The sequence below is a fragment of the Strix aluco genome, chromosome 4 (assembly GCF_031877795.1).
Source record: "Strix aluco isolate bStrAlu1 chromosome 4, bStrAlu1.hap1, whole genome shotgun sequence".
In the NCBI taxonomy this organism is placed as follows: domain Eukaryota; kingdom Metazoa; phylum Chordata; class Aves; order Strigiformes; family Strigidae; genus Strix; species Strix aluco.
This window is the reverse complement of record NC_133934.1, coordinates 90,206,507-90,231,829: the sequence shown is the minus strand read 5'-3', so window position 1 is coordinate 90,231,829 and position 25,323 is coordinate 90,206,507. Positions and strand designations below refer to the sequence as shown.

General features: G+C 42.6%; 1 protein-coding gene across 17 annotated transcripts in view; it reads right to left on the bottom strand.

Annotated features, from left to right (window-relative positions):
* The window catches only part of MGA (MAX dimerization protein MGA), a 63,729-nt gene that overhangs the window by 35,952 nt on the left and 2,454 nt on the right, over positions 1 to 25,323 (bottom strand). For 8 of the 17 annotated variants that reach the window (XR_012623253.1, XR_012623252.1, XR_012623254.1 and 5 more), the window contains exons 1-8: positions 18,315 to 18,435; positions 17,225 to 17,410; positions 13,797 to 14,939; positions 7,578 to 8,508; positions 7,125 to 7,212; positions 6,889 to 6,984; positions 2,098 to 2,226; positions 630 to 728 (exon numbers count right to left, since the gene is read on the bottom strand). Coding sequence is in view for 14 of the 17 variants with exons in the window: in XM_074824154.1 (XP_074680255.1) it covers positions 630 to 728; positions 2,098 to 2,226; positions 6,889 to 6,984; positions 7,125 to 7,212; positions 7,578 to 8,508; positions 13,797 to 14,860 (2,407 nt within the window). In the remaining 3 variants the exon portion in view is untranslated. The other 9 variants (XM_074824160.1, XM_074824158.1, XM_074824157.1 and 6 more) reach the window with 9 other exon arrangements.

Here is a 25,323-nt window from a genome sequence, read left to right as displayed (position 1 = left end):
ACCAAATATAATCCACTCTGAAACACAACCAGCTGTCTGAACAACTGTTTTTGTGAAGATTTTACATGTGTATTCATTCACAAAACCAGTAAGCCTTCACAGGCAGCACTTCTATGTAACTTATCTTCTTTGTCCTGAACATCTAGCCTACTTGGTACACCACAATACATCTGGAATACCCCAACACAACACTGTATGACAGTGCAGAAGGTACAAGTATTTGATCTAAATAAATATAAAGTAAAAATTGGCCATTTGCCAAATATCCATGTCTCCCTGGGGCAGGGCAAAGTAATCACATATGTAAGGAATACTTGTTCTAACTGGAGTTAAAAATACACCAGTAGAAACGAAAATTGCTCTAGTTCATTAGGGTTCCTGGGGCAACAGGATTCTGGAATTATCATATTTCCAAGCAAACTCAAACTGACAAACAAAACCAAAACTATTACAACTTTGATCTTCACTCAAGCCTTCTGTGTAAAACAGAATAGATGCATTTTTATCTTACTTGGAATATGTTTCTCCCTTCCCTCATAAACCTCCATTCTGACCATGGAAGCAGTACCAAAGCACGTCAAGAAAAAGGCCGTGTGTTGGAAATATGTATACTGATCTCTTTTTTTTACCTTCATTTCTAGAAGCACCATGAAGCTTCCCTCGCCATCCTTTGATTTTTCTGAAATCGTTTGTCTTTCCTGTCCTGGAAACAAAAGGAAATCCAGTATCTGGAAAAGAAGAAATTTAGCCTCAGTTTATGAACCAAGCTTGGTTTTATCAATGTCCTCGCAAACCCTGCTTATTCCCTTTCAGGGGTAGATGAACAGTAGTAAACCAAAAGGCTGACTCAAGAGACTTGCTTTTTACCTTTTTTTAAATTAACATAATACTTAAAGCCAAGCTTACTGTAGAGTCCTGCTGTATGGCCATGCATCTGCTATCCCCTACAAAAGATGTCTTCTCCTGTATTTTCAGTTTTAGTCTCCTTAGCAATGGTGCAAGCAATTGATTCCGAAACTCAAAAGGGTGAATGAGCTAGTTATTTGGCGAAAATGGAACAGGCATGTTTTGAGCTGATACTACAACCTCTCACAGCAAGGAAAGTAATTCAAGTCTCTCCCCTCAATTGAGTCGGTGACTTTTATACGACCTGTAGAAACTCCATTTAGTGTTTAGTGTTCTGTCAAATTATAGCTGAGTATCAATTAGGGGCAGGGAATAATCACAAAAGGCAAACAGCAACATCTCTGTCAAGTTATCCACCAGCCCTGGGAGCTAAACTGGAATGTAAAAATACTAACAGGGATCTGTGTGGCTGTTTTACATATTGCTAGGCTAGAAGTAACAGGATTTGATAGAGTTGACTGAGGTCTTCTGAACTGAGTCTGCCTCTTTTGCAGTATAAACAAAGCTGAGATACAATGTCTCCCTCTTTAGCAACATCCAAAAGCACCAGAGTAAGAAATACACAGTAATCAGAATATTAAAGCAGGAGAAAGAGGTAAGTAGGAGAAAGACAAGCACCCCTATACTTTGTCCAAGCAGTTTATTATCAAAAATAGTATCTACCAACAGTATTAGAATCATGGTCACAGTATAATGAGAAATGCACTTGTCTGGATACCAAATGAGTTTAAAAAAGCACAACTAGTCAGCATTTGTAATAAATAAGTATCATGAAGTTATAGATTATCCCCCAAGTGGTGCCTCAAGCTCTTCTAGAAAGTTCTGATACTCAGCTCTGTGAAAGAACTTTTTTGTTTTGCATGTGAACAACATCAGAGAAATTAAGATTGCTTAGGCTTTTTCTGAGCAATTTGTGAGTAGTTAAAGTGTAAATTTACACCTAGAAAACCCAGTTCCAATGCCAGTATAAAATAATCTCGACAGATATTATTATTGGATTACAACCATCCCAAAAAGGTAAGGCTGATGACAATCTGGCCGGAATTACTCAGGACTCCTTGGCCAGCATAATGATAAAAGGAAGTTCTCACATTTTGTCATTTTAATACTGCTTTAAGCCTTTTAAGATATCAGAATAATAAAAATAAAAAGGTAATACTTGAGGTTTCAGCAAATTCACATTCTACCCACCTGGAGAATTGGGATTGGTTCCTGGATAGCCCCACAGAGAGTAATTTGAGTAGGAAAGAGGAAGCTGCACACCCAAGTATTTCAAGTCAATGCTCATTGTTGGGTCCACGGAATTCAACTTCAGTCCCACTAAAAGAGGCGAGTATCAGTAAGTGTCTCAATGCAGCAAGATGTTAGGAAAATGAAAGCCAAGATATTTACTACAAGATAAACCATTAAGTTATATACAGGCTTTTCTAGCATTCACCCACTGTTTAAAGACACCTGAAAAAGAACATTAGCAACTATAACCATTACTCACACCGGATTTGCAGCAGGTACGAGTTAAAGAGCACTTTAGGGAATGGGAAATCAAGAAAAAATTGAGTTACTTTTCACAGGTTTTTTTGTTACTACAGAAGCTTCTACAGAAATTTATTAACCAAAATGCCAATGTTGTAATAATTCTCACAATAGAAGTTTTTGTTTATTCATTTTTTGAAGAAGTTAGCACCATTTACATCCTTGAAGGCTAGAGTTACTGCCTGAAGCCAGTTCGGCTGTCTATTTGATATTTCATATCACTACATAAATTATCAATCCTGCCAATGGCCCCTACACAATTCCCTTCACTACTGAAAGCTATTCTTGTGCAAGAACATAAACCACACACACTTCAGTTTCAACTAGCAATAAAAGACAGGAGCAAACAACATTTCGGTTCTGAAGAAGAGCGTGTGTGTGTTTGGAAATTATGATATAAATAAAGCTGTATTCAGACAGTGCTCTCAAGACTAGTTCATCAAATGATCCAGATCTCAGTAGGTTATTTTTTTTCCAGGCTTGGCACTCTGCAATAAAACACTTTTTTTTTTTTCATGAAGCAGGGGGGAAAACAGCTATAAAGAAACTAAACAATCTGTATTGTTGATGCTACCACAAATACTTAACTGCTTATAACATCTTCCTTCATCAACTCCCCCAAAATACTCAAATTGAAAGACTTTACTAGGTCACAAAAGCTATCTTTATCCATGGCAAAACAAATACATATACAGAAATGCTGAGAAAAAAAGCAGCCAGTAAATTTCACTTAGTACCTTTTTCAGAAAATACTGTTACACTGAATTCAAGAAATGACTGTTGTCAAATTCTGGAGTTGAGAACATCTGTTTTGGTTTTTAGCTATAGAAACTGACAAATGCTGCTCCTGTTGCCAACAAGTCTGAAATTCATCTATTAAACGTGAGTTTTGAAACTGAAAATGTATGACTTGACAAGGCTCAGGACACATAAAGTAGTATTTGCACATACAGCAGAAACCTTGTGTTGGTGGTACGCATTTATTTTGGTAAATGGGAACACAGTGACCTGATTACTGGCAGCCTGAAAACAATCGACATGGAACACATCTGAAACATAGTTGTTTAAATGGATACTGTTATCAAAGACAGTCTAGTGAGACATAATTTTCAAACATACACAGTGAAAATGAGCAGCAAGCAACTCAATCTAGCATTTTGTGTAAAAAACATGTCAACTGCAAAATGTCATGATGCCATCCATTTATTTTCAAATTTTATTTAAAATAAAATGGAAAGAGTACACAGTTTATTTTGACACCCCATTTGAATTGTTCTGTCATCTTCAAAAACAAGCCTAGCTTTGTTTTACATTCAAAAATACGATCACCCATACACAAAATTTATTATTTCAGTAAGAAACACCCAGAGAAAAAACAAGAGGATGACTCCAACAAGTGCAACCTGAAATGAACGCAGACAGCCTAAAGAGAACAAATGGTAACAGCATGTATTGTGTCAGTACAGACATCACCATACATTGCAGGTGAACTACTCCTTCTATTAATTTCTATTGTCCCCAGAGTATTGATAAATTTCAGTTGCTGTAATCAAATAGTAGCAAATGAAGAACCTTAAGAGCTTTCTCCTCTCCATCAGATGCAGCTGCTAAATCTGAAATACAATGCATGATAACAGTGCCTTTGATTTTCAGGAATACGATAAGGATTCAAATTAGCTAAGACAGAAGAGACATCCCATAGCATTGCAATACTCCAGCAGGAGCTTTCCTTCTAACATGCTTAAGTCAAATTCCCTTCTTTCTGAGGCACCTTCTTCCTGCAGTCCTGGTGCCTCTAAGATCTAGATAGCCTCAATCACCATTTTCTTAACTTCACAAATCAACAGCAATTGTGGGGTTCAGGTACAGCTCCAACACATCATCAGTGAATCTCAAAAGGAAACTTAAGCTTCTCAACTGCTGTCCAAAATCAAAAGAAGAGTTAACATAAAAATTGTTATGTCCATTTCCCATACTGCAGTGAGGACAAGAAAGCCAGCAAGCTTCTAGAAAATGGCTGAAAGCACATTTAGAAACATGCACTTCACATCTTCCAGACAGAAGGAAGCCATGTCTCTTTGACTGTAGTAGTTCTGTAGTAGATGACAAGGAGGTATTAGTCATGATCTGTGGCCAAAAAATTTTGGAGAACAAGTATCAGAATCAAGAAGGCTAACGAGGCTGCACCAAACTCCAGGATGCTACCTAGAATCAGTCTGTCTGGAAAAAGATACAGCCCTTAAGTCTGGCCTAGAGGCACTCCCCAGCCACCTTCTTATGTCTTATTGATGATATTGTGGAGAGAAAGGAGGAAAGAAACCCAACAATCCCTCTCTCCATTATCATTGTGTTCCTTCCCCAATCTTAAGTCTGTTGCAATGGAAGGCAACAGATCTGTAACTTTTTGGAAGGTGAAGGTGATCTGAATAAAGATTGAGCCCAGTTCACATGCAGCAGCTGAAGTCTAACAAGAAAATTATATGTATTGCAATTCCCTTCACAGCCTGATCAAATTAAATCTGTATCTATCTGTAGTAATGCTCTTGCTGCTAAGTCTTCATATAACTACTTCTCCCTCTAAAAATTAGACAGGTGAAGGTCATTCTCTTCATTGCTGAATTACAACTACATCATTTAACAGGCTCAGTAGATTACCATCCAACACTGGAAATGATGGTCCCAAGCACTCAAGAAAAATCAAAATTCTTCAGCTCTCTTTTTCTTAGTCTGATGCTTGACTTTTCTTGTCCATTTCATAGTATCTGTGAACTGCTCAACACCCTTCAGAAGGTATCACACACTTCACCACCACTCATTTAGAAGCTGGAGGAAGAACACGTGGGTTTTACACATTCCCAGCTGCAGAATCACCTCATGAGTAAAACAGCCCTCACTAGTGTTGTGGTTGCCAATGTACCATAATTTTATTATCTTTTTCTTGGGTAAAAATAACATCTAGGAGGCCCACAATATAATCCTAAAAAGTCTTAACACTGCTGTAACATTTGCTTAGTGCTCTATCTAGCACCGCCAGCAGCTGACCACAAAAGGCATTTTGCCACCATTTTTGAAATATGACAACAAACTCAGACTTGTGAGGGCAGGCTGGACACTGAGGTCATTAGAAAATAGGGCCACCTATTTCTGGAATCATGGGAAGGGAAAACTGCATTTAGATATCCACGATACAACTGTCAACACTGATGCTATACCCTTGAGGTACAACCTGGCTGGAGATGGGTTATCTTATTTCATTCCCACCACATCCAGGACAGAGCTCTAAGAGTTCTCTACTATCCTTCTTATAACTACTTTGCAAAGGGGGAAGACCAGAATGTCAGCTCAACACTACCAAGATGCAAAGGCATCCCTTTAAAATGGCTGAAAAAAAATCACAGCCTAGTTCTCATCATACCCTGTGTGTAAACCATTCAAGGTAACCCAGGGTTCTTCACAGCAGAAGCTCTGTGAGGACCCAAAATAACCAGTACTGGAGTCAAGATCTGTATTCGGAGCCTCAATCCCTGCAGCATTACAGTTATATGTTTGAAAAATTCAGGGCCAGAACCTCAAGAGCATGAGGTACTATGCTTCCATTCTCATCAATTTCTTCATCATTTGATCTGATGCCTCTGTTAATGCCACTGGTCTCAGGACTACTATTGCTGAAGACTTTCAACATCATCAGTAGAAAGAACATTAAATTCTGCTGTGTTGATCCTTGACTTTCCTCCACCTGACCTCACGATAATGTTGTCTATATAAATGAAGGATCACAAGCTAGAAGTACCTTGACTGGCCCTCTTATGTGGCTAGTAAACCTGGATCTACAGTGACTCAAAGAAATAGACTCAAACATAGCAAATATAGTCTTCATGAAGTGTTTCTGGATCTCTAGCTCCTCTACTACCATGAAGCAGCTATTTTCTATAAAGGAGTAAAGTCAGCTCCATCCGCTCTCTGCAAGGATTAGCTCATTACAAAACAGGCACTGCCTGAAGTCTGAAGGCTCAGCACCTTCTGCAAGAGGCATATAATGATGTGCAGCCTCTTGCTCTGCTGTTGGAGACTCAGGATTCACCTTTTGCCTCCTCTACCTCTTCTACTTTGCAACATGAATGTGTGAAAATGAAAACATCTTTATTGGCTGGCTGAAACTACTTTTAAAACCTCTAAGAAAAAAACTGCGCCAGATGCCACAGATTCACTCTCATTGCCACAAGTTGCAAGAGGGAAAATGACAGTTTCACACTAATTTCCCTTCATACTCTCACATTTGTACACACACACCTGTACACTTTCCTGCGTTTGAAAAAAAAAAAATTCACCAAAATCAGATCCCAGTGGTACTGGGCATACGCAGTATTACATCCAGTAGGAAATTATCAACTCAATATGATTAAGTATAATATACAGTCAGGTGCAACAATATGTACATGGCCCACTTACCTTCCTGAAGGCTAGGATGTATAACTTGCTTATGCCTCAAGGTCTTCAGTTCTTCCATCAATTCCTTTTCGAGTACTTGTATTCTTGCTTGACAATCTACTCAAAAAAATAAAAGAGAGAACATATAAAAAGCATTTACTGTGCAAAAAATTTACTTAAGTGATTAATTTTTGAACATGTCTTTACACAATCCCTCACTGCAGTGAAAAGCCACTTCAAAAAATACAAAAACATACCTGGATCATTCGTAGTCAACAAGGGAGCCTGAAGATTCTGCGACTCTTCTCCTCCAGTTCTATCAACAGTGTGAATATCAAGAGCTTCCTACATACATAAAATAAAGAGCCTTGAATAAGTATAAGATACCTTAAAATGCTGACTTAGGTGCAAGCTAGGCCACATCGAAATACCGCCGGAATATTCAAGACATGAAATTGTTTAGCAAATGAGTATGCATGCTTTTATACAGAACTCTAGATCCCACTATTTCCCCTTAAGTTGCTAAGAAGTAAGAAAATGTTATGATTAACACATGGACAAGATAAGAACAGACTTGGAAAGAGGCCATATACCACACATCTCAAAACTTCGTCTGAAAGAAAACATACCTTCAGTTTGTAAGTACAAAGGGCTTAAAAATGAGACATTATAAAAGGTTTTGAATTTTATTCAAAACAGTTAGGTTTTACCTTTGATGCAAAGGACACAAAGAGGACGCCATCAACATCTTCAAGGTCCGGCTTAACATCTGGAAGGATACTCCCAGGCCCCAGAGAGGTGTTCTTGCTCGTTATTACAGTTTTCCCTATACCTTTAGGTGGTCGACCAGCCTTGGAAATTTTCAGTTTCCGTGGCCTTCCTCTTTTAGTTGTAACTGAGGATAGGGTGTTTTGATTGCTACCAGAGCCTTTCAGGGACACAGGATTCTTCAGTATGCCAGGCCTTTTTCTTCCACAGATCTCTTTAGCTGAAAAGTGACAACCTACTGAGCCCCTGAGATTAAAATTAGCTGATTTGGATAGAGCCCACTGGGTCTCTCTGATTGAAGAGTATTTCTGTGACATTTTACTCCCAGAAGATTGTTTTTTCATAACTAACTCCTCAGTTACAGCGGCTGTGCCTGAGCAAGAGCCTTTGTGATTTTCAAAACACACAGGAAAGGAGTCCAGTACTGCACTCAAAGGGGATTTATCCCTCTTGCAAGGGGAAAGCATGGTCTGCGGCAGCTCAGATATCTTTACTGTGCTCTTTGTAACTGCACAAGGTTCCAAATAGACCACAGGCATCTTCCCACTATCCAATTTTAACATTTTTGCTTTGGCAACACCTGAAGGACTGGTTAGCATACGCTTCCTAGACCCGAATTCTCCATCAATTCCATCTGTTTCACCGCGTCTCATCAAGTGTTTTTGTAGGACGGGATCATCATCATCAGTGTTGGAATACTCATCAGTTTCTTCTTCTGTGTCTTCCTGTTTCACACTTACTCCCTGTGTGCAAATAGTTGACTCATAGTCATAGTCATCTAACGGTTCCTCTTTGACAACTACATTGAAGTGCCCATTTGGGTCCAGTGGGGATGCCACACGGGAACTGCTTTCATAACTGCTAGCAATGGGACTGGGGTGAGAGGGAGGAGACAAAAACAAAACACAAGATCTTTATCAAATCTCTTCCTTTACTGAAATTCCATCATCTCCCATAATCCTTGGTTACATATTGTAAAAAACTTCCAAAATGCTCCAAGACATGAGTCTGCTAAATAAGCTGTCATTTACAAGCTTACATTTTTAGAAGCGCTCAAAAAAAAAAAAAAAAATCGCCATATTTAAAAGCAATCCAACTTCTTATCTGAAGGCAGCAGCACAATTTCCTTCCCTAGTAATATCAGGGTGACATTTACACTTTTTCCTATTTGAGACTCAGCGTGAACTCATGCTAAGCTAGGTTTTAAATGCTCAGAAGTGTCCTTAGTTTGCTGTGTATCTCATTAAGTCACCATACTAAAGCCATTGTGCTTGCAAATGAGCAGCCAAGTGAGCACTTAATGCACTTCAGTTTACATGACTTAACTAAAACTTTAGTTAATTCATCCTGAGGCCACATACAGACAATTCCTAAATTCAACTGTTGTTCAAACGCTTACAGAATGTTAATATCCTATGGAATTGTAATCCATCTTCCACTAAGTCTGAGTATTAACCTAACCAGAATTTGACAAACCATGCATTAGATACTGAAGACTAAACGGTACAGCCAGTTACACTCCAATGATGGGCTTCTTTGAGGGACAGACACATCAGTCAAAAAATTGCAGTCAGCAGTTTTAAGCGCATCAGAAACTGGCTCCTCGTCACAATTTCAAATATAACTTGACATGAATTTTAATATCTTATATATAAAGGGGATATTGCTTTACATATTGTCTATATGTGCGTGTGCATTTTATTATTATTATCCATCTCCCCAGCTTTAAAGAATGACTGAGCCCCCAGCTGGGGTTGAGGGAGGGGAAGATGTGGAGGAAGAGGCTGCTTTCGCCTTGTGTAGGCTGAGGACATACTTAAGGGAAAAAAGCTGGGACACACAAGAGTCACAACATGGAGCTGGAAGTCTCCACCTCCTAAAGAAAGACTGCAGTGTTAAATTAGGGAGCAGACAGTCAAGACACAGATTTATACATTTACATATAAAATTCCTAAGCACAAGACAGAAACTATCCAGAAAACCTGATGTAATTCAGAAGGACACTAAGTAACTAGAATTAAGCTTGAAGGAGAAACCTGCTTTGTGAGGGAATAGCAGGCAGCAGGCAAGTGGCATACCAGTCTTGTTTTGTCTACTGTCTTCTCTGGCCAGTGAGTTTCCTATTAGAAAGTTTCTAGCTTTCATTTAATTAAGAATGTCAAATGTAAGATTAAAAAGCCTTTCTTCTTCAGTGAGTTTACTGTGAAAGAAATTCTAAGACAGTCCACTTGTAGGTTATGGGCAACTCAAAACCCTGTCACATTACAGCTAGAGGTTCTTTCAGTACAGCAGATCCACAACTGCAGTGAATGCTATTAAGAAGATCCAAGTCATCTGCTCCTCTAACTTAAAAGTCTCTAAAACAGAGAGACAAAGAACACTAATAAATTTTCTGGCCAGGAATAAATTTCTCATGTAAGTTCTACTGTTTCTAGTTGGAAGCCCAGTAAAGCCTGGACTTCTCTAGCCATTTTCCTTTACCTACTGCAAGACGTATACTCAAGCTAAGGATTACCTTTCTATTAGGGATCTGGACAGTATCCAAACCAAAGAAGCCCTGCTGTAAAAATGACGTTTTCAGACACAAATGCTATTTCACTCTGTATATTGCAACTGTAAGCCAAACAGTGACAAGAGAGAGGTATCACCCATGTATGCATATTTATGAGAAAATCAAGTATTTGCACTAAATGCTGCACAGCATTTTTCTAGATTTTTAAATTCAGATGCAATTATCAACTTTTCAAACAATAAAAAAGTTGCTTTTTAGCACTGAAGTAATTTCAGTTGGCCCTTAGTTTGTGAAATTACGTGCAACATAAGCAGTCACAGAAACTTCTCTCCCTGTATTCTATGGGAAGATGAATCATGCAAGTTTGTCCTCTCGAAATCCTTGGCTTAATCTGAGATCAGGGAAATGGTGAAATAATGTCTGGAGTAGCTCTTTCTTTGCCTGATATGCAACAATGCTCATATTTAAGCAAACTTCTTTGTACCTTAAGCAATGTAGTTGGTACCCTCACAATAAAGCAATAAAAGCAGACAAATCGCTTTCTTGGGTTTTGCCAAATGAAAAACTATTTAGCCGCTAATTTTTTGAAAGTATTAATATATATGAAGGTTTGGGGGTTTTTTAGGTAGACCATTTTAAAATATACCACGGAAGAAAAAAAATCTGGTTTCTTTTGGAATTAATCTAGCAATCTGTGGCTGAGGTTTGAACAATTATCACTACTTGCCTTCCTCTTCCAAAAGGAAGGTCAGGAAGGAAGAAAAGTAAACTGTCAGACTAAACACAAGACAACTAAATTAGAAAAACAAAGACACTTGGAGCATTAAAAATCCCACAGTATTTGTATTTCTGATGCAGGAAGTTCAAAAGATCTTGGTACATTATTCTATAAGACTTAAGAACCACTAAAGTTTGCTTGTGGTTCCCTCCATGGCCCAGGCTTCAGGCATAAGCATTCCTACAAAGGCTCCCACAATGCAAATTAAACATTTATTTTCTTTACAATACACCCGATGAAACTAAACATACTATCAGGCCACAGAAAAAAAAAAAAAATACTACTTTGTATAAAGGAAATAGTCCTTTATTTCCAAAGCGCACCAATAACTCAAGATTAAAATTCTTCTCAGGTATATGTAACCTCTTACACAGTTCCATTCCCAGAAAAGTCAGAAAAACTGGGCACTGGTGGGAAATATGCACTACAGCACTAGGAACTCCACTTCCTTTAGTGAACGTTATCTAAGAGGAAGCAGTTCCCAACTTCTGACTCTCACTCAAGTCTAAACTCAGCAGAAATCACTACCCTGCATAAAAGCAAGATAACGCCTATCAACTACTAGTAATAGCTTGTCTAAAACAAACAAAAAAAAAATTTGCCCAGTCTTCATTAATATGCAAGTATTAATATATCTAGTTTGATAAAGAAAAATGTCACTCACTCAACACTGTCCTTGAAAGGCTGACATATTTATGAACAATCTTAATTGCATGACATGAAAACATTGTGAACAGATCGGAAGGAAAAAGAACTGATGTGGAAAAAACTCCAGCACATAAGAATTCAGTTCTGACATTTCTTGGAGATTAATTTTTCTCTTTCCAAGTACAGAATCTGACTTTTTCACCTAGATTACAAAAACATAAAACAAAAGTTGGACAATGCTTGAGAGTAGTTCTAGGAGAGTGGTAACATTTATTCATCAAATGATACATGTTTCCAAACCCGGAATAGACAAAAACTCTTTACAGTCTTTCCCCGTCTGTGCAGCTTTTAGCACATTTCAGAGACAAATTGTTTTGGAGATAAAACCAGGGAAGGTACTGCCAATTTGCATCATCTGTTCTTAGGGAAGGTCCTTGAGTCCTTAGAACAATGATTTTTGTTCCTTGGTAAAGAAGGGAACCAAAATCTCCAAGGTGTCCTATTGAAACATTTCTCCAAGTAATTTGCTTCAATGACCCTCTTCAGGCAAACCAAATTATCAAACTTTTAACTTTTTCAACTGCAGCTGACCCCAAGGAGAAAAAAATATCACTTTAAAGACAAAATAAATGTTTCAGTAATTATTTTCAGAATTTTACTGTTTTACTTCCAATATGGAAAGTTATCTAAACACTTCTTCATGCTCTATCCTTAGGAACTAAAGAAAGCCCACCCTCTCTGAAATCAGCATACTTTCAGTCTTCAAGATGGGTTTCTCTACAATTTACAACGTTTTTGGAGAATATAAGAATATAAGAATATATATAAAATACTGCAGAAGAAAGGTTAGGGCACTCTAGATCACAAAACAATTCTAGTATTCTTAAGAATTATTACAACTAAACTCAATAGTCTCAAAGAACGGAGAACTGCAGTTTGTTTTTTTCAGTTACTCAAAAGGCAAGGAGATGCTTTCCGCAAGGAAAAACAAACAATAGAGCAAACCTCTGTCTGCTCTAAAACACACTGAAGTAGTATAGTAATGCAGCTTTGAAATAAACTGCATAATTATGTCATAAATACAACTTTTTTTCCTCTAAGAACTGACTTCTAATTACACTATTAGCATCATCCTAATATCCTGTAGTTAAATAATTTCTTGGTGTACTATCTACATAAGGCTGCTTTGGTCACTAAATCTTTGGCAGATTAAGTCTGGTATTCACAGACAGACATGAAGAAACATGGTAGGAGAGAAACCTCTTTTTTTTTTTTAAAAAAAAAATCACTTCTTCAGGTTCGAAGTGTTTCTAGCACCCTACCACCTCTTGACACAGATTCACTAAATCTGCTCTATTCTATTGCTTAGATTTTGGAAACTAAGTGAAAGTGCAGTAAAATAATTGGTTTTGCCAGGCTTGCTCTACCAACATGAGTACTTACTCGTTAGCCGTTTATGGGTGGGCTCCCAACATACACTAGATTGCTTTACTACTGTTTGCGTGATATGAATAGAATGGTTCAAAAAGCCAATACTGGGTAAGTACGTAGACATAAAATTACTATGGAGTACATTAAGGCCTGAACAGTCTAACCATTAATCTGAAGTACTTCCCTAGGTGCAGATTCTCTCGCCTCACAGCAAACATGAGGCAACTGACAGGCAGGCTACCTCATACTACTTTGTGAAATAAAAGAATTCATACAAGCAATTATTGACAAAACAGTGGCATGCTGCCAGTTACAACTGCCTTGTAGCAATCCCTACACATACCCAACCTAAATACCCATAGATACCACGCATCCTCACCCATCCGCTAAGGAAAACTGAGGATATAGAGACTGCATGTCACTGTGGTAAGCAACTCTAAAAAGAAAGGCAATGTTCTGACTGCAATGTGCTCTGTTTAAAACTCTGAAAAATTAAACCAAATCTTCTAAAATGCTAAGAGAGTTAAGAGAAATCCCTCAACACTTCTTTGCAAAGGGAGTTAAAGCAACATAGGAAAAAATACTGAACACTTACACTCCTTAGGCACATTAGGAAGTCCAGACTGAGGACAGTTTAAGCAAAGAAAAGCTTTTAATAATGCTAAGTGTTTTGCCATCTCAGGTCAGGCAACCTTTAGCTGTAAATCTGTATACTGAGCATTTTATTATTTAATGTTTCACCAAACACCCCCCTCAACCAGTACTTGTGCTAAAAATAGAATGTTAACCCACCTTTCAGAGACTTCTTGTTTCAGCTTTGGCATATCACCCGAAGACAGGTCAGTGTCCAGGACACCCAGGAAGTCCCTTTCTGCATTAAAGGACTCTTTGTCCAGATCAATGTCTGATGGGTTTTGACCAATGAATGAAGAATCTAAAGTTCTCTGATGAAAATCTAACACATCAGCTTCAGCAGGGTGACCATGAATGCTCGCGGCGCTAAGAACACCACCGCCTTCCAATTCCAAGTTACTGTTTTGTTTCACATCACGCTGAGGTCGACTATTCAACCCATCATCTCTGAATCCTTTAGCAAAAGGATTGTAATCTATTTTCAGACGGGTAATCTGGATGTTCTGGTAGGCTGTAACTGCAAAGAACTCTGTCTGTGGAAAGGTAAACGTGTGGACATCAGGGCCATTGAGCTGAATGACTTCTGTGGCTTTGTCTGCAGGCACCAAGTGAAGTCGTGGCAGGTAACGGTGCATGGAATGCAAGATTATATGTCCCTCCTGGTCCAGGGTATTGTTGGTAAGCTTGAGTTTGTAGAAGGATACCGGCTGGTGCATCCAGTAGTAGCCAGTGGAGGGGGATGCTGGATGAATAAACACTCGCCCGAGAACGTGCGGTTCTGCCCTCCCACTGGGCTCCCACAATTGGCCGTTCCATTTGTATCGGTGATTGTCCACAGGGGATATGTCCATGACTAGGATGTACCTCCGATAGACATCCAGACCTGCAATCCAGTATCGGCAGTACGGGAACATGCGCCTCCCCTGCTTCGTCAGAATCATTTCTGTGTTGCGATGGTAGAATTCATTCCACATGCTGTTGTTATCTAGGGTGACAGTAATACCCCCCGAGACACATTCAGCTGGGAGGCAGGTCTTGACTTTGGGTTTTATTGGAGTTGATACACTGCTGGCCAGAGCACAAGCATCACGGTTTGCTACTAGGATTCCCTGGTCAGCTTTACCGTTTCCCTGCGGCTGTTTCAAGATGACAAAAAAAGCAGGTGCTGCACCAGACACAGTCCCACCATCCCGGCTACCCAAGACAATCTGCTGTTTCTCCATGTTGAGTGCTCTTGGAAAGCTCTCAGATCAAACGCAAATTCTACACAGTGCTGATAATCTTCTAGGTGTGTTCACCATTCTGGAAAAAAGGAAAACCCAGTTAGAATTATTCAAATACAGCCTAAGAAAGTAACTAAGTCTCATGTGAAATCCTTTCTCTAACAGTTTTCCACATTAAAAGCTTAAAAGATAGTCAGTACTGTAAAATTGAGCACAATCAGGATATATCAAATCATGGTTGCCTGCCTGCGTGTATATATTTTAGGCCTTACAGCCACAGGGGCTATGACACCTTTAAACTGCATTTTCATATAATGCCTTGCTTGATATGTCAAAGTGCTCTTTGTTCTCCTATTGCCTCAACTCTTCAGATCATTTGGTTAACAAACAGCATTTGGTAAAACGTGCAGAAGCTTTAAAAAGAGCAAATGGCACATCTCTGACACAAAGGCAGAAGGCATTTGCTCCTGCCAGAAAGAAAAGAGTTCCCAGAGGTCCAAGACTTTTCAAAAATGAAAAGGGGGAAGGAAAAAAAAAAAAGTTAAAAGCATTTTTCCCAAATTTCTTTGTTGAAAAAGACTGTGTGTTGGGATTTCTTTGCCTGTCCCCCCCAACCCAAAGAACTTCTAAATGTGTGTGGAAGACAGAGACAAAGAATAAAAGGAGGGGGGAAAAAAGTTCAGATGGATAAGCTTTGGAGAAAAATAGACAAACTAACCCCCCAAAAGGCCATGCAGCTAAGATTAAACGGATGGATGCGAAGCACCAGGCAACCTTAGCTACCTCTATCTTCTAAATTATGGAAATAATTTAAATCGAGTAAGAAAACATTTGTACTGTTATGACTAGCCTAATCACTGTTTAGGGAACTAAAAAAGTTACCTTTATCTGCATATACAGAATTCTACTTTTGTGTGTCTACCTCACAAGTTAAGCATTATGTCAACTCTCCATCAAAAGATCATAAACAACTTAATTTTTCAAACAGCCTGCACATTTCTGAATGTGAAAATTTAAAGTAAATGCTTCTGGTAACTCACAAGAATGCCATTCCCACATTCAGATGCTCGTATCTTGATCCTTATTATATACGGAATACACCACTGACAAAAAAATGATCGATTCTTGTATCAAGTGTCTAGTTGGTGCGAACCAAAGACAAGAGTGAATCACCATCACTAGGAGTTACTTGCTTGAAAATAATCATATTCCTTTCCAGAAAATTAACTCAAATTCACAAATTTCAAGTGAACTAGGTATTCAATAAGAAGTATTTATTTTCTTAGGATTGGGTTACTGTAAGAGGAAACACTCCTCTGTGCAAACCAGCTGCCACATGCATGTGGGAAATGACCTCAAAGCTCAGGAGGCAGCCAACTTATACTCCATGATAAATGCTCTTGACACCTAGGAAATACGAGACACCTACTTCCACCCTTTAAACTTTGCACTTTAAAGCTCCGTGTAAAAGTTAAACCAGAGGAAAAACACAGAACTGTTCTCCACGGGTTTTGAGATCTGTTTAAGGTACAAAATCTGGTTTTCAGTTTTGAGGACTAAACACCCACAAAGACACCCACAACCACCCACCCAGCCACCCAGGACTACTTAATAAGAGTCTAGAACACAAAATGAATTAGCTGTTCAAAATCAGCTTCGTATTTTCTATTTTAAGAATGCTGCCCTGCTTTTTCAACAGAGCACATCTGAAGTCCCAGCAACACAAAAACCTATCCCCCAAAAAAGCCTTTTCATGTTCATCTATAAAAACACAATAGAAGTAGAAATCTCTATTAAAAATCAGATAGATGGAATGGGGAGAAAGAAACCACATCCTAAATGGCATGTGATTTTCCACCAACTTATCCTCCCTATATATACACACAGCATGTTTATACGTATATTCAACGTGCAATCATCAAGTGAGTTCACGTTAATGCTGTGCAACATACATCAAGACTGTATTAGCTCATGAAGGACATACACTATCAAACTGATTTCAAGTCTGGTTTCAGATATGCAGAGAGCCTGTAACTTTAAATTTACCTGAGGTAGAACTTACACAGGCCAGAAATAAATTCAAAAAAGCTCAACAACCATGCATTCAGCAAAAATTCTATGCATACAAAGAGCTACTGAGTCACGGTTTCTGTTTTCCAACACTTAAAAAGTTCTTACATGGTGCTCCTGTAGTTATTTCCACCATAAGCTCCACTCACAGTATCAAGTCAGTTTGAGATGTGTGTGGTTACAACGTGATTATGTGCAATTACAGTAGCCAAAAGCTACATTATTTCAGAACTAACACGGTCTGTTACAAGAAACATTTCACACGTTTTATTACACTCTGTCAAACATACTAGCCTGTTTTATTATGGCGTGGAGTTTCTAATCCAGTATTTCAAGGAAAATGTGTATATTTGTGGAAGTTGAAGGTTTAATCAGCTTCGGATACTTCACTCCTCTCCCCATATGCAGATCTTATATTTGAGAAGCAGCATCGAACTAGACAGCAGTGGCCAAAAATACCGAGAGTTGCACTGAGATGTGCTAAAAGCAGGAAGATAATCAGATGTGAAAAAATCTGGGTTTTCTAAAAAAAAAAAAAAAAACAACACAACACAAACCCGAGACAACAAACCCCCAACCTCCCAAGCTGCAAGGAGCGGAGTGAGGTCCCGGGCGCTGGCCGCTCCCGCCGCGGGGCCGGTGACGCCCGGCGCTGCCGCGTGAGGACAGCCGTCAGGCGGCGGCGAGCCGCGGCACAGCCCGCCAACCGCAGCCGAGCTGCCGGCGGGAGCCCGGCGCCGGGTCCAATGACAGCGAGCGCTGAACGCGCGGCGCTGCCGTTCAACGCCGCGGCAGCGGAGCGGGGCCGCCCCGGCCCGGGGAACTGCGCCCGGTGCGGCGAGAGGCGGACGCCCCGCCCGGGGCAGGTGGCGTCACGGCCACGGGCCGAGCGGCGCACTTGTCGCTTTTAATGCCCCTCCCCCCGCCCCCCCCCGCTGCGCCGGACGGCCCCCGGCCGGAAGCCTCGGGATGGGGGCAGGCAGCCGCCGCCGCCGCCGGCAGCCGCTCGGGCCTTTCCGGGAGCGGCGGGGGCCGGACCCAGCACGGCCTGCGGTGGCTGGTGGAGGCGGAGGGACCGGCGCACGTGGGGAAGCCGCACCGCTCTTCGCCGGGGACCCGCGCGGCCCTACCCGGCGCCAGGGGGGCGGCGCGGCGCCGCCGGCGCTCCCGAGGCGGCGCCTCGCGTCGCCACCGGGGAGCGGCCGGCGGGCCCGGGCCCCGTCGCCTCGTGGCTACGCCTGGTGTTAATTTTCGCAGTTCGAGAGGCAGGCGGGAGGCGCGGGGGGAGGCGCGCGGAGCTCGCGCGCGGCGCCAGGAGCCGGCGGCGCCACCCCCCCCCCTGCCCCTCCGCCGCGGCGGCGCGCCCCCGCTCCCCGGCAGTTACCGTGCGGCGAGGCGAGGCCAGCGGCCTCCCGCTTCCTTTCTCCTCACGCGGACCGTGTGTCCGCCAGCTGGGGACAACGTGCGTGCGCACCGCGGTGACATCACCGCGCCGCAGCGCGCGCAGGCGCGCCGCCAGCTCGCGCCTCCCCTCCCTCCCTCCCGCCTGCCCGTCACGTGCCCGCGCCGAGCGCAGGGGCCCGGCCCCGGCCCCGGCCCGGCCCCCGCGCAGCGCCGCGCGCGCGGAAGCTTCTCGAACGGGCGCGGGGGGTTTCGAGGGCCCGCGGCGGCCCCGAGCGGCAGCGCCGCCGCCCCGCCCGGCGAGGCGCCCGGCTGCACCGCTCCCCCCCCCGCGGCGGAGAGGCCCGGCCCCGCCTCAGCTCACGGGCCTGGCCCGGGGCCCGCCGGCGGCGGGGACTCCTCCCGCACTGGCACACGACGGCCGGGGGGCGGCGCCGGCGGGACACGCGCCCGGCGGCCGCCCGGGCCGGGCAGAGCCGAACCAGCGCCGCGGGGCCGGCCCCGGCACAGCCCCGCCGCTCGCCGGGCCCCTCCGCAGCCTCGGCGCGCCGCGGGCGTTAAGGCAGGCCACAGCCGCGCCGCCCTCCCCCGGGCGGGGGCCGCCTCCTCCCTCCCCGCTGCCCCGGGAGAGCGCCAGCCTTCCCCTCGGCAAGGGCGAGGGACACCCCCCTCCCCGCCATTCGAGACACGGACGTGGGTACCCGCCCCTCCCGCCTCCCCGGCGAGAACCCTCAATCGCCGAGGTACCGCGGAGGCGGGGATCAGCGTTAGTCCCCCTCCTCTGGCGCTAGTTCTCACCCATCTGCCAAAGCTCCAGTCAGAATTTGGCTCTACACCGCCAAGCGCCCTGTGACACTCGGGCAGACAACACAGACCGGTCAGACCGTGCCCCAGGTAAACCCCAGGCCTGCCGTCCCCTCCGATGTTAGGCAAACCAGGCAACGAACAAAACCTGGCTTAGCACGGTCTTGGCATAACCGTACCCGAGTCTTCCCGCCCTCGGCACCTCACCAAGCACACCACGCCTAGACTTGGCAGTCCTTCGCATGTCAAGAAAATCACACTTTGTAAACCAGGCACTTCTGAGAATAAGCCCACTAAACCAGAATTCTGAATCTGAAGGGAATTCACACCAATACGCAGCATGGCTGCAGGTGAACACCTCCGTGAAGCCCCCTGTCCCCCTTTCTTCAGTTAAGGATATTTATTTTACAACACTGCATCCCCTAGTAAAGGGCAGATACTTACACAGTGGTGCCAGAAAGCCATGGCATCAGAGTTGGTAGGCTGAGACTAAAGCCTACCGCCACCGTACATCAGAATTTTGTACTGACTGCTGCCTACTGCAGGTGGTAACTTCACTAGGGCTGCTCCTCAGCTTAACACAGTCGTGCCTTTGCTGTTAGGATGCAGAAAATGGGGCAAAACAAGAGCAACATTATGAAGGCCAGCACCCCTTTGAAGGTTTCTTGGCAACAGAAGTTTATGCTGGGGGAGATCATCTTAGAAGCATGTAACTAAAGAAAATACACTTTTAAGACACTTGAAAAACATCCATCAAAACAGTAACATAAATAGGTATGCAGGAGATGACCATGAAGTTGTTTTTTCACTTTTAACTAGGAGAATGAACTCAGGCTAAAAAAAACCCGTACACATTCACTGTACAGAGAAACTACTGAAATACAAAATTCTGCAAATATCAAAGAATGTAAGATTGTGATTTTGCAGTTTATAAAGGAGGTATGGACAGAGGCAGAAGGGAAGCTTTAGCCCCATTGTGCTGGGTTTGGCTGCGACAGAGTTACTTTTCTTCATAGTACCTGTCATGGGGCTGTGCTTTGGATTTGTGCTGAAAGCAGTGTTGATATCTCAGGGATGTGCTTACACATGAGCCAAGGCCATTTCTGCTCCTCACCCCACCCCACCCCACCAGTGAGTGGGCTGGAGGGACACAAGAGGTTGGGAGGGGACACAGCCTGAACGGCTGACCCCAGGGATATCCGACACCGTGTGACGTCGTGCTCGGCACATACAGCCGGGGGAAGGAGGAGGAAGGAGGGGGGACAACAACATTCGGCATGATGGCGTTTGTCTTCCCCAGTAACTGTTACATGATGGAGCCTGGCTTTCCTGGGGATGGCTGAGCACCTGCCTGCGATGCGAAGTGGTGAATCAATTCCTGTTTCCTTTGCCTGTGCGCACGGCTCTCGCTTTACCTGTTAAACTGCCTTTATCTCAACTCACAAATTTTCTCACTTTTGCCCTTTCGATACTCTTCCCTATCCCACCCAGGGCGAGTGAGCAAACGGCTGGGTGGGGCTCAGCTGCAGCTGGGATTAAACCACAACATCCACGTATGTAAGGTTGGCATGGTGGAAGGGAAACACCCCAAATGCTGCCAACAGCAGATTTGGAGAGAAAGAAAAAGGTTCAGAGGAATTAGAAGGAAGGAGATATCAAAAAATCAGAGCGATAGTATTCTTTTTGTTAAGGGTCATATCCAGCCATTTTCTAAAACAGCTTCACGTGACAGTTCTCTCAGAAGTTTCTCTTTTGCACAACAAAAAGTCGAGGCTAACAGCCATGTGCTTTCATGTTTCACATAGCAAATATGAAGTAAGGAATCAAGAAAGCATTCTAGTTTAGCTGTAAAGCCTGGGGGGGTGTGGGGGTGTGTGCAGCTCAACAAAGGACGTGGCTCCTGGGGAAGCAGGGCAGTGCCACCAGCCCTGTGTGTGTGTATGCACATCTGTGTCCCTCTGAAGGGCAAGGTCAGGTGGGGTAGTGCCAGCCAGCCAAGAGAGAGACAGCACGTACCAGCACCCGGAGCGGGGCTCGGCCTCAGGGGCTTACATGGCCAGAAACCAGCAACTGGGGAGACTGGGACCCAGGAACCAGCTGCTGGGCAGACAGAGTGTCTAGGCCCAGCTGCTGGAGGGAATCTACCTTGTACATATATATACACATATACGTGTGTATAAAAACATACATACACACAGACACTCTCACTAGCAGACCTCCATCCTGCTCAGACAGGAAGGGGAGCAGGCTAGGGCTGTCGCTGCTGTCCGTGTGAGTATCCGTGCATCTGCCTGACTGGTGCAGCCAGACACATGTAAACACAGGCTCTACATGCTCCTGCCTATTGGGAACACATTTTCAGCCATGCTACCGGTTATACCTGTGGGCACAGAGCTGTGGCAGCCTCAAGTCTCAAGTCGGATCCAGCACAGCATTTCTCCCTTAATAAATTCAATCAGAAATAATTACACCAATTAAAAAATGAAGCCACGTTGTCCAAGATTGATCAGGAATAGTCATACTATACCTACAGCAATCACATATTAGGTACAGCAGTCATTAAGTTTTAGGGTCACAGGATACATTGACACTCTATTTTGTGTTAAGCAGTATGTTCCTGAACAGTGCCAATACAGAAATAAGTCTTTCTCCTTCAGCAAGAGGGCCATTTTGTATGACTAAGAGCAGCTGCACAGAACTGAATAGCAGACAGCGCCACGTTCACAGCCCACAAGCCACATGTTCCGGTGAGGGTAAGAGAAGCAACACCAGAGACTGTTGACATTGCCAAGGATTTTGCTATCATTTTACCTAACGCAGGTAGAAATCCTTGCCTGCAGCAAGAGCAGAACCTCTAGTTTATCAAGAGAACAAATTCACCAGTAGAAGTCATAGCAGTACCACAGATTCCCACCAGCTTAAGCAACCCGGTTCTGAGCAGCTTATAGCTGACAAGAAACAGGAGTACTGCAATAAAGAACTACATCCCATTTAGATCAGTACAAACACCAGTTTTAAGGTCTTGTTTGCACCAATTGGCAGCGTAGAAATGAACTGGTTTGCACCAGCCCTCCATGACCAGTTTAACCAGTAATGCGATGGTCATTTTTGAAATGCTGAAGTTCACTACCAAGAAGTACCCTCTTCCTCAAAATGCTTCTTTCAAATATATTCCATGCTTTGCAGCGTCTTGAAAGTATGAACAACAGTCTTTACAAACTGTATTTCAGTATCCAGCAGATCACATTCCTTCTTTCAGTAATGCCTACAACCATGAAGCACCAGTTCAAGCCTACACACTACAAATAACACAGAGCCCGTAACTTTCACCACCCAGTAGCCCAGAGATTGCTAGTTGGAGCTGCAGCAAAAAAACGTGTTCTTCAGCTACTGTTATTTCTAACCCGTCTCAAAAAAAAAAAAAAAAAAAAAAGATTCAGTAACAGATCAGGAGCTGGAGGGTCACAAGGCCCCGGCCTTGCTAAAGATCTGTATATGGGAAAGCAACATGTTGCAGACATAGTTAAGCGGAACGTAACAGTTGCCAATGTGTGGGAAACATAAAAGAGATGTCGATTACATTTTTTGTTAGCAATCCCCTTTCAGTTTGAATACAAAGGCCTCTACTACACAAGTAGATACACGACAGGATATTTCTGTCATACAGTATACTTTGAAAGGCACTACTACTAGAGCATTACTGGAGCATAAAGGAGGCTTTCGGCTCTCAAATTCACTAGCTGAAACTAGACTCACTAGCTGAAAACAACAGCTATCAAAACCAGCTGTGCCAATGTAATACACCCACAGCAGCAGTCAGTCAGCAGAGCCTAGTCTACAGGTTTATTACTAACTACGGCCAGGCAGTCCTGACAATCATAACAAAGTCCCAAATTCTGGCCGTTAAAAAAAAAAAAAAAAAAAAAAACATTTCAAAGACCTGAAAATCTAGTGATGTTATAGTCAGAAGTGTTGTGCAATGTGCACATTAGAAGGGTTAAAATACAAAACTGTACTTTCCTTAGCCAATATTTTGCCACTTTGGACAATGATTAACACAGTAGCACCCTGCAAGAAAATCTGTTAATTCTGAAACTCTGGGTTGGATTAAACTGCCCACAGAAAGGTAACCTAGTCCCATCTTCTATACCATAACTGGTCCCACTGGCCTTCAAGTGCTTCTCCAGAAGAGTATCAGCCTCCCAGAGCTGAATGTTTGCTCTACACAGATGTCTCCAAGAACCTGCAGTATCTACGACAGCTCCAGACCCCTGCCCTCAGGCAACAGAATCCCAGCCCAAATCTACTTTAGAAAAAGCTTACATCATTTTGTTTATGATAGAGAAGTATCTTAAGTCCTTCTTTTAGGTACAGCAAGGAATCATAATCCAGTGTCAAGAAGATTAAGGGTGTTAACTGGTGGCAGAATCTAGCTAAAAAGTGTGAGATTAAAAAAAATTTATTGCAAGAAATGGACTGTTGCAGGGGGAGGAAAAAAAAAGAGGAGCAAGAAATCTGCTTTTTCAGATTTAGGTTTTCTTGATGATGCAAACATGTTAGAACACGTGCTCCAGCCGCGCACAGAATGCGCTATCCCCACAGCAAGTATGACACAGCTCGTGCTGTGCACAGATTTCAGCCCAGAGCATTCCTTTATACTAAAACAAAATTCACTTAATTACTTTATACTAAAAACAAATTCACTTAACACTCAGAGCCCTGACTATTGCAGGATGAATAGATGGTAGTTCAGGAAGTGCTTCATCAACTGTCAGCTGCAGCCCTGCAAAAGCAGCGGCTTCTGTTGGAGGAACAGAGCAAACACTGCAGGGGCAGGAGGAGGGAAATACCGCTTCACCTCCCCAATACTAACACTTTGACACAAGAGTCCAAACTTTCAGTCCCCCAGAAAGTTGGTGCTTTAACAGCATTAATCCTGCGATGTACAGTGCACAGTATTCTCCATCTCCTGAGAGGTACCTGATCTTTGGGGAAATACAGAAATCTTCCCAAACACTGAAGACTGCACAACCCATTTATATGAAGTATGAACCACTGGTGAGAGGGCAGGGAGAAAAGCCAGTGTTCACTATAAATAACTGCTCTTTTTTATCTATATATTTTAAATGTTGAAATAATAACATTGTAATGTATTTTACATATTTTATCAGGAAGTCATTGATAAGCCCACTACTCATATATTCAATGATTACTGTAATTTTTTCAATATACTATTATTTCAGCTACTGAAAATTAAAAAATAAAAGAATAAAGCAATGTTTTATGCTTTTTGCCACGCAACACTGGCAGAAACAAGCCATAATCAGCAGCAATAGCACCATTTTGATGAATTTCAGTCCCTTTATGGCCATCATTGAGGAAAATTTATCACATGCGCAAATCTTCAGCTGGGGATCTTGTCCACATCATAGGAAAAAAGAAAAAAAAAAGAGCAAAAAGTAAGAAAATTCAGCAAAACAAGTCAGGCAAGTAAAAAAGCCCTCACCCAAGCTCAGGACTACCACACGCATTCGGCTGCTGTCTTACAGCAATACTCATTGTTACAGATTCACCAATGGCTCATCAAGTGAGAGCTGGCAGGGAACCTCCATTTCCCTTTTAAGTTATGGTAAAAAGGAGCACAACACCAATTAAAGTACCAGGCTGTTGGTGATGGGTTACAGGCTTATATCTATCTTCATTATTGACTTATTGACTTTATCCTGTGGTCAGGCAGACTGCACCATATTAGCGGAAAGCACTGTACTGCAAGAGTTAGCAAAACAGCACGATGCCATCATCACAAGTATTTGTTTAACAGTAATTAGGTTGCTATCTTGCCATTCTCCAAATTGACTTTTCCTGAAGATAGTGACTGTAGCAATGAATGCAAACATTTTTACTGTAGATATGTTTTATCTGGCTCCCACATTTGTTTTCTGTCTTATGCTGTTCACATCCCTTACTGCCTTTCTGTTCTGGGCTTGATTTAAAAAAAAAAAAAGAAAAAAAAGACTTTCTTCTGGTTGCTTTCTTCTCACAACAAGCCTTCATCATTCTTCTCACCCTTATCATTCTCAGTGCATTCCTCCTTATCCAGTTCATAAAAAGATATATCAAGGCTTTATCATAAGTACTAAAACCTGCCAGAATCCAACAGTAAAAGCACATCCCACCTTTCTGTGGAG